This window comes from Dama dama, chromosome 13, assembly GCF_033118175.1.
Source record: "Dama dama isolate Ldn47 chromosome 13, ASM3311817v1, whole genome shotgun sequence".
Taxonomy (NCBI): domain Eukaryota; kingdom Metazoa; phylum Chordata; class Mammalia; order Artiodactyla; family Cervidae; genus Dama; species Dama dama.
In genome coordinates, this window is record NC_083693.1 from 33,001,037 (window position 1) to 33,011,267 (window position 10,231).

The 10,231-nt window shown below is 45.0% G+C and overlaps 1 protein-coding gene across 2 annotated transcripts in view; it reads right to left on the reverse strand.

Annotated features, from left to right (window-relative positions):
- The window catches only part of SH3GL3 (SH3 domain containing GRB2 like 3, endophilin A3), a 108,451-nt gene extending 108,230 nt beyond the window's left edge, over positions 1–221 (reverse strand). For both annotated transcript variants that reach the window (XM_061159615.1, XM_061159614.1), the window contains exon 1: positions 85–221. In XM_061159615.1, the coding sequence (XP_061015598.1) occupies positions 85–129 (45 nt within the window). In that variant the 5' untranslated portion in view covers positions 130–221. The remainder of the gene's footprint in view (positions 1–84) is intronic.
- Between the last annotated feature and the right edge of the window lie 10,010 nt (positions 222–10,231).

The window sequence follows — 10,231 nt, forward strand, 5'->3', positions numbered from 1 at the left end:
GCGCCGGAGTCTCAGAGGCCCCGGAGCCTCGAGGGGACCGCGGCTCCCCTAGCCCTCCTCCCTCCCTCCTCCGTGCGTCCCTACCTGGCTGGCTTTGTGGAACTGCTTTTTCAGCCCCGCCACAGACATCGCGACGGCGCGGCGGCCGGGGCTGCTGGTCCCTGGACTCGGCCGGGTTACTCGGCCGCGATGCGCAGGGGGAGCGGGCGCCGGGGCCGGTCCCCGTGCGGCTGGGCTCCGCCGGGCCGGCCTCCCACGGCCACGGCCACGGCCACAGCCGCTGTCACACGCGCACACACGCGCGCACGCCGATGGCAACACTGCGTTCCAAAGCCCCAGCGCAGCCCATTGGCCAAGCCGCGGAGATATGCAAATGAAGCCGCTGGGGCCGCCCACGCTTCATTGTTGCGTGGAGACCCGGGAGGACTGGAGCTGCTGCGAAAATGGGCCTGCGAAGCTGGGCGGCATGGGGATGTCCCCGGGTCCGGAGAGCAGAGCCATACAGGGCTGTTTGCAGGGCGTGGGACCGGATGCCTCTGGCCATAGGACTGCCCTGGATGGGACGAAGGAATCAACTCTCTTTGCTTTGGGCAATATCGCAGCTCTCAGGGGCATTTTTGGTAGGTTTCTGTTTTTAAAAAGGAACGCCCCCCATAATACAGGCTTCCCTGGTGTCTCAGATGGTAAAGAATCTGCAGTGCAGGAGCCCCATAATACGCCTTGTTGTTCAGTCGCTCAGTTGTGTCCGGCTGCAGCACACCAGGCTTCCCTGTCCACCATCTCCTGGAGCCTGCTCAAATTCATGTCCATTGAGTCGGTGATGCCATCCAACCAACTCGTCCTCTGTGGTCCGCTTCTCCTCTTGCCTTCAATCTTTCCCAGTATCAGGGTCTTTCCTAATGAGTCGACTCTTACTATCAGGCGGCCAAAGTACTGGAGCGTCAGCTTCAGCATCAGTCCTTCCAATGAATATTCAGGATTGATTTCCTTTAGGATTGACTGGTTTGACCTCCTTGCCATCCAAATGGTCCACTGGAGAAGGGAATGGCAAAGCACTGCAGCATTCTTCCCTTTAAACCCCAGGAACAGTAATACGCTTAAGGGGAAAGAAAGGTAACAGGACACAGAATCTGTAATAGGAGGAATTGGTCTGTGGGCAGCACGTCTATTTCTTCTCAACCCACTGGATGCTCTGGGTGCAATACAGCCTTCTAGGAGCCCAAGGGTTACCAGGTAATTTATTAAATACGGTGCTTGCCTCTTACAGCGCTTAGCCCACTGTCAACTATATTAAGGGCAGCTGTCTCCAAGGAGCCTTAAAGGAAGCTCTCTGTATCCAGGGGAACTCACCCCAGGAGACCAGCTCCCTCAGTAATTCTTACCAACTGTGTCAGCTACAGGGCACCCATGTACATGGAGGCCTAGTCAGGGATCTGAAGCATCCCACTGACCTTTGAGTCAGACCTGTGCCCAACAGGCCAGCCATCTGAGCTGGAAGCTGGCCTCCAAAGGCCCCTGAATTAGTCAGTTAGTCATGTCTGACTCATGGTGACCCCATGGACTGTAGCCCACCAGGCTCCTCTGTCCATGGGAACTCTTCAGTCAAGAATACTGGAGTGGGTTGTCATGCCCTCCTCCAGGGGATCTTCTCAACCCAGGGATAGAAACCAGGTCTCCCGCATTGCAGGCAGATTCTTTACCATCTGAGCCACCAGGGAAACCTCCAAAGATCCCTAGGGCCCCCAAGACCTAGAAACCACTTTTAGCAGCACCTAACACTGAAAGAAACAAGCATATTCCTCCTCCAGTCTCCACCTAAAAGAAAGAAGCTCCTCTTTCTACACCTTCAACAGATCCCATCTGGGATGACCCAAGTTCAGTTCAGTTGTTCAGTCGTGTCCAACTCTTTGTGACCCCAGCACACCAGCCTTCCCTGTCCTTCACCAACTCCCGGAGCTTGCTCAAACTCATGTCCATCAAGTCGGTGATGCCATCCAACCATCTAATCCTCTGTCATCCCCTTCTCCTCCTGCCTTCAATCTTTCCCAGCATCAGGTTCTTTTCCAAGAAGTCAGTTCTTCGCATCAGGTGGCCAGGTGGTATTGGTGTTTCAGCTTCAGCATGAGTCCTTCCAATGAATATTCAGGACTGATTTCCTTTAGGATGGACTGATTTGATCTCCTTGCAGTCCAAGAGACTCTCAGAGCCCCGGTTTACACCTGTTCCCTGGCATCCACTCCTGATATCTTCATTTCTCCAGGATAAAAGTCACACAGCCTCTCCTTTGACATTAGCTCCCAACTCTCTTATTCTTGAGGTCATCCTAGTGAGAATCATGGACTAGTATCTAAATATCCCTGTGCCTAAGTTCCCTCACTTTCCCTTTGAAGGGTGGGAATGGGAGCATTCTTCCTCAGATAGGGGAGGTAATGAAGGAACCTAGTGAAGGAGATAAAGGCAGCCATCCAGAGGGTTAATTAGCATGACTTGTGCAAGTGCTCGAATGACCTACATACAGCTGACAGCAGCCACAGATAGGTAACTAGGTGTGAGGGTTGTAGCAGCTAGGTCCAAAGAGTATAGCAAGACAACCTGTTCATACGACAGGCTGACCTCCACTCAGCAGCAGGGGAACTGCTACCAGGACAAGGGCAACTAGGGGCCAGGGCCACCTGGAAGAGGCTCACCTGCCTTCTTTCTCTGTGTCCAGGAGTCGTGTAAATAGAACAGGTTTGAAGGAATTTCTCAAGTCAGTCTGACTCTGCGCCCTTTAGGAAGGGGGGGGGAGGGGTTTGAATTTTTTATTAATAAAACTTTTTAGCCTTTTCCCCTTGGTTGATAGCACACTCCAGTTCAGTTAATTTTGGTAATTGATCTCTTAATTTTATCAAGTGTAGAACTGTCATCATAGTCTCATCATTTCTTAACTTCAGAATCATTCATATACATTTTTCCTTCATACAAGCATTTGCGACTTTTCTTAATTTTTTTCTGTGATAAGTCTCAGAAGTTTGCCAGTTTTATTGGTTGCTTAAAACAGTTCTTGAGTTTTTTCATCATTGCTATAGTTTTTTTTTCCTCATTAATTTATGTCTTTATTATACATTCTTTCCTTCTGTTTTGTTCAGGGGATTGAAGTTATTCACAGTAGAAAATGACTCTAGACGGAAAGAAAAATACACTGGAGAAGGATAGCACGCAGCCCAGGTGTTCAGGGGTTGTAGGGAACCAGGTGGGGGGATGAGCAGAAACTAGGAATCTGAGTGGTCAGATCCCCAGCTTGTTGGGATGTGCTGGTTGCACCACATGTTCAGGCTGTGGCTACCAGAATGACCACTAAGCTGCTTCTGTTTCTTTTAGGCAGTCATTCCAGGTTCAGAGTTCTAGTTCCAGGGAGCAGCATCTGATCAACCAAGCCTAGATGTTCTGCCCCAGCTCTCCATGTCCAAGACCAACATCATGGTGGATTCCCCTGATAGGAAAAGAAGCTTCAGAAGCTAAGCAGCCAAAAACAATTGCCTACAAACAAAGCACGAATGCCCACTAATGTTTATCTGGGGATTCCTTCAGTTGAATGTGTTTTATTTATTTGTTATACTTTCTGGTTTTATAGTCAGCATATGTAAAGCTATGAATTTTCCTCCTTGATATGGCTTTGGTTTCACACTTTGTTTTCATCATATAATATAGCTCTTCTGTTTGTGTTCTAAATAAATTTGTAATTGCAGTTACAAAGAGGAAATTACACTTTGATCCAAATTTTATTCAGGACAATTTTTAAAAACCTTTTCTAGGTGGTTTGATTTTTCTTATTCATGGTATATGAAATTTGAGACTTGTAGTACTATTGTCAAACATGTCTTTAAGTTCTTTTCTTTCAACATAGTCTATTATGTTACATTTTATAAATGTACCACAGAGGTTAGAAATACTGGGTATTCTCAGTTTCTAGGGTACAGTTTTTAAGTTCATGGGTAGTGGAAGCATGTGTTCTACTGAACTTCCTAGCTCAGAGGGAGATTTCAAAGTCCCACTAACTGGAGTCATGTTGGCCAATTCAAGGTTTGCCTTTTACATCACCATCAACCTTTCAGGGCCCAAAGGCCCATAGCTCCTCAGTCTGCTTAGAGAAGAGAATACAGATGTCTGGGGCTATTTGACAGAGTTGTCTGCATGGAATGAAACCAATGGGAGAGTCTTGAGGCACAAACAAGCATCACCCTAATTTGAAGGATCTTTGGGCTCTTGATGATCTTCAAGGTCCATGACAAGAGAGATGCTGTCATGGCACTCTGGATAGATGGCCCATGTTTTGCCAAAGGTTTGGGTGTTCTCCTGTGTCCCTTTCTTTATAGTACTTGGCTCCCTCTTCTCCTTTCCCTTCCCTGGTCCACAGAGGACAATGCACATTCACATCTCTCTTGTCTTGTGATCAGGCCAGCTTGTCAATTAGGCAGTCCTTACGCCTGGCCCGGTCATGAGCGACACATCTGTCTATGTGGGCAGGAGCAGAAGAGCCTTGGGCGGGGGACTGACAGGAAAGGAAGCTTATTGATTAACTTCTCCAAATATTATCCCATCATGCATGTTATCTGTCCCTACCTCCCTTCAAATAGCTCCCTTGGGACTTCTCTAGTGGCCCAGTGGCTAGGACTCTGCACTCCCAATGCAGAGAGCCCAGGTTCAGTCTCTGGTCAGAGAACTAGATTCCACATGCCACAACTAAGACTTGGCACAGCCAAATAAATAACTTAAAAAAAAATAGCTCCTTTTAAAACTAGTATCTATTTGTTTCAAAGGTTTTCTTTGCTTTTCCTTCTTTATTTTTGGAAGTTATATACTCAATTTTTACCCACTAGTGGTTATCATTGTTCTATAAAATATTTGACTTTATATTCTCTCTCAGCATCATTAATTAAACATTTAGGGAAGCCACAGAATGAGCAGTAGTCAGGGCACCTGGACTAGGGTCACCTTGTCATCTCCGTCAACTTAAACCAGCTCACGCTTTAGCCCCAGCCAGCTGAGAAGCTTCCACCAGAGACCAGAGTGGGTCCACTTTCCTTTGTCTGAAATAGAAAATGAACCAGTTTGAGACTGGGATGCAGGATGTTGATTTTTAAGTAAGGGAGGAAAGATGGAGAGAAGAAGACAACTTAAACAGAAATTCTAAGATAAAAGAATAATGAAATTATTTTAAATTCAAAATAAAAGTTTTCACAAGTATAGATTTTCTGTGACACAGTAACACCTACAATTTGAAGCTATCAAAAAGTGAAAAGGAAGGGAACTTCCCTAGTAGTCCAGTGGTTAATATTTCACCTCGCAGTGCAGGGGATGTGGATTTGATCCCTAGTTGGGGAGTTGAGATCCTACATGCCTTGTGGCCAAAAGACCAAAACATAAAACAGAAACAATATTATAACTAATTCAGTAAAGACTTTAATATTAGTTCACATAAAAAATATCTTTAAAAAAAGAAGGAAATTTTACCTTGGGAATCACCACTGAAGCAACTGCTCTTAATATTTAGGCATGTTTTTCTTTCACAGCCTTTTTCTATGCAAAATTTAAACACAGCAGGATCATGACTATGCATACTACTTTATTTTCTTCTTTATTCCCTTAATTATGTGAGCATTTCTACACTGTCTAGTCTTCACACACATTATTCTCATGACAACTTAATAACCAATTATGTAGACGTGTCAAATTATATTTGATCGTTTCCTATTACTACTAATTTAAAGGATTTTACCCCAAATTTTTCATCACTTAAATAATGCTACATGAAACGTCTTTTTCCATATTAGAACTTCTTTCTGTATTTAGAAATAGTTCCTTAGAACGGATCCCCAGATGTGAAATTAGTGCATCAAAGACTTGAACAGTTCTAAGTGTAAATTGCCATTTATGGAGCATAGTTATAATTGCTCCCACTGCCCATGGTCATTAGAGAACAATATTATAAAAAGTGAGGGAGTGTCAAAGAGACATAGATCTATGTCTACCATTTGTCTTGAATTCCATGACATGAATCCTGAGGCATGATATAAGCTTGAGACTGCAGTTTTTGGCTGTCTTTGGAGAGCTGAGTTCAAACACATCAATCTTGAATAATCCCAAAGTGTTAGTTTAACCATAGCCTCTCAATTTCCAACTTTACTCTCTTTTTTTTTTCATCTTTCACCCAGACTCTGTTTTGGGGAGGCACTGTGGGTTACTCGTGCATGAAAGGGTGGCACTCTGGCCCATGAAATGGCATTTGTACAATATGCCAAGTATTTAGATAAACTTGACCCAGAAGCATTCCTTCTCCCAGTCTAATATCTCCACATACCTGCTTGCAGCAGCAAGTTGAGAGCATACTATGATTTTGTTTTCCTTGTAACTCCGTAGGCCTTTCACTGTGCACATGTGGAAAAGACATGTGCCCATCAATGAGGTAACAGAGCAGATATGATGAATCCCAGATGTTCACCGTGGCAATTTGCCTTGAACTTGCAAGACCACAACTGGGAACAAACGTATAGATTTTCTTCACTTTTTGTTTTACACAAAGCTGATGGAGAATCAATTGATCAGTTCAAGAAAAGGCCAGAGAAATCTTTCCATTTTAAAATGGAGAGGAAAAACACTGAAGTATTCTTGTGTGCTTCAAAATGAGGATTGGGTGAAGGGCTACAATCAACAAACAGTGACAGTAAATGTAATTAACTGGTGAATTAATCCATCTCATGGTTATACACAATACATGACTCCATTATTCTACACTCTAAAAACGTTCAGTTTGCATTCTAGGTCATGGTGAAATTCTAATTAGTCTTTGTTAACTGCATAGTGCAGTTTTCATTTTCACATGTCACCCCACAAGCTTTATTTTGAAATAAATGCCAGAGATGAGCAATTAGTGAGAGGTGCCCTGGTGGCTTTTGTAAACCACTGCTGCCCCCTTGTGGTGCTTCTGAAAAGTGGGCGAGATGAACATTTAGGAACTTAATCAGATGGTGGTTAGTTCTAGGTCGTTTACTTATATTTCAGTTTTTTAAGAGCATACTAGCACCTCTAGTCTTGTCACAGCAGCTCATCTGAATGGTGCTGAGTGCAAAAAATGTTGCTGGAGTTTGGAAACCTTGATATTCTAGGTGGCTTCTGGGACTTTGGCTAATCAAGCGTTGCCTTGCAGTTCTTATTGTGTAAGACTCTCAAGAAGGGCTGCTCTGTCACTAAGACATTATCCAGAGAGGAAGCAGAATAATAAATAGAGGATGGTGGTCATGGTATCAAAGGAGGAATTTCAAGAAAGGAAGTAGTCAGCAGAGCCAGTGGTTACTAAGCAGCCCCCAGCATCCCAATTCCATTACTCTCTATCCCCCTTTCCTCCCTTTATTTTTTCCTCCATAGCTCTTTATTCTAGATGCCTGATACTTTAATAATATCTAATCTTTAATTTTGTATTATCCAACTCCACCACCAGAATGAATAAAAGCTCTACAGCAGGGACTTCCCTGGTGGTCCAGTGATGAAGAATCTGCCTTTGCGATACAGGTGACACAGATTCAATCCCTCTTTGGGGAACTAAGATCCCACATGCCTAGAACAACTAATAAGCCCATGTGCCACAACTAGAGAGTCCACGCGCTGCAACAAAAGATCCCATGAGCCAAATAAATCTTAATTTTACAGAAAGTTATTTAAATTAAAAAAAATTTTTTTTAAGTTCTATGGCAGTAGGACAGAACAGAAGTTCTAATAGAACCTTCCATGATGATGGAAATGTTCTCTACCTGTGCTGTCCAAATCCGAGAACCACTAGACAACTGTGGCTATCAGTCACTTAAGAAATGGCCACAGTGGCTCTCAATTTCTACTTTAGCTTTAATGAATTAAGATTTAAATAGCCACACGTGACTAGTTGCTACTGTGTTGTATGGAGCAGCCCCAGAAGGCTAAGAGTATTCTACTCTATTTCCTGCCATGCCCCCAATACCAGAAGACAATGTGGAGGCCTAGAGCCCCTCCATAAACATATTCATTTAGTGAATACGTGACTATGAAGACTCAAAGCAATGTACTCTATTTAGTAAGAAGTTGTGGTTGAGGCTTCCCTGGTGGCTCAGACAGGAAAGAATTTGCCTGCAATGCAGGAGACTTGGGTTTGAGCCCTGGGTCAGGAAGATCCCCTGGAGAAGGGGATGGCAACCCACTCCAGTATTCTTGCCTGGAGAATCCCATGGACAGAGGAGCCTGGCGGGCTTCAGTCCATAGGGCTGCAAAGAGTCAGACAGGACTGAGCGACTACCACTTTCACTTGTGTGTTGAGGTGAAGCAGTCAGGGAGGAGCTGTGGTCCAGGCAGATGCAATTAGAAAGCCAAGGAGATGGGAGGGGTCATGTTCGTGCTGCACGTCCAAGCTGATGTGAACAAGGGTCCTGCCAGCACTGACTCCCACGGCCTGGTGGGCGGCAGTTCTGCGCTCAGAGACTGAACTAAGAGCCAGGAATCCTGCCAGGAGGGTCAGCGGAGGGAGCATAGGAAACTAGCTTCTCCCATGGGCCATCTGGGCGGGCGTCCATAGCAGTGCTGCCGTGGGGGACAGAGAACTCCTATCTGTCTGTGGCCTTTTCCTTGAACCTGCAAGTTCCCCAGGTCCTTCCGTGGACCATGAGGTTGACAAGTGACCTCACAGGTGTGACAGGACTCGGGGAACAACTTTGTTAAGTGCACAAGACAGCCTCATTAGTATCATTACTACACATGGTTTCTTCCTCTTCTGGTCACTGCTCATGGAGTTGCAGAGAAGTCTGTGACCCTCCCTGGCCAGAGACTCTGACCCTGGACCCCAGCAGTCCAAGCTTGCACGTCTCCTCTGCGCGTCTGCTCCAGGCACCTACTGGGACTAATGCTCTAAGTGTGTCCCCATTCCCCCAGGGGAAAAATGTCAGATTCCTTTTATAATACGTGCTAAATGAAGGACATTAAGACACCAATTCTCAGGACTTAGAGGTAATAATTATGGAATTATAGATCATAGGATCATTCTAAAAAGACTCCCAACAGACATTCGATTTTAAAGAAAAGAATGCTTGTCGGGCTGCTAAAAAGTGTTTTCCACCCATTTTCCTATGTGTGTGTGTGTTAGTCGTTCAGTCATGTCTGACTCTTTGCGACCCCATGGGCTGTCGCCCACCAGTCTCCTCTGCCCAAGGAATTCTCTAGGCAAGAATACTGGAGTGGGTTGCCATTTCCTTCTCCAGGGGATCTTCCAAACCCAGGGAAAGAACCCTGGTTTCCTGCATTGCAGGCAGATTCTTTACCATCTGAGCCACCTGGAAAGCCCCCATTTTCCTATTAGCCCCCTTATTTCAGAGAAGTCAATCTTCAGATTGACTTCATATTCTCTTTCCACTGCCTTTGTGAGAAGAAATTGTGGTTTCCTTTAAAGGTAGTATTTGGTGCGTTTACAAATGTTGCAAAAAGGTGCTTAGCATTTGGTATTTCAAAAATCTCCCATTTGTTCTTTTTTTAAAATTTATTTTAATTGGAGGATAATTACAATATTGTGGTGGTTTTTGTTATACATTGACATGAATCAGCCACGGGTACACATGTATCCCCCCATCCTGAACTGCCCTCCCACCTCCCTCTTTACCCCATCCGTCTGGGTTGTCCCAGAGCACCAAGTATGAGTGCACTGCTTCCTGCATCGAACTTGCACTGGTCATCTATTTTACATGTGATAATATACATGTTTCAATGCTATTCTCTCAAATCATCCCACCTTTGCCTTCTCCCAAATACTTTGGCCATCTGATGAGAACTGACTCCTTGGAAAAGACCCTGATGCTGTGAAAGACTGAGGGCAGGAGGAGAAGGGGATGATAGAGAATGAGATGGTTAGATGGCATCACTGACTCAATGGACATGAGTTTGAGCAAGTTCCGAGAGTTGGTAATGGACAGGGAAGCCTGGCATGCTGCAGTTCATGGGGTCACAAAGAGTAGGACACGACTGAACGACTGAACTGAACTGAATATTCCATAGTGTATATGTACCACAACTTCCTTATCCATTCATCTGCCAATGGACAGCTAGGTTTCTTCCATGTCCTAGCTATTGTAAACAGTGCTGCGATGAACACTGGGGTACATATGTCTCTTTCAATTCTGGTTTCCTCAGTGTGTATGACCAGCAGTGGGATTGCTGCGTCATATGGCAGTTCTATTTCCAG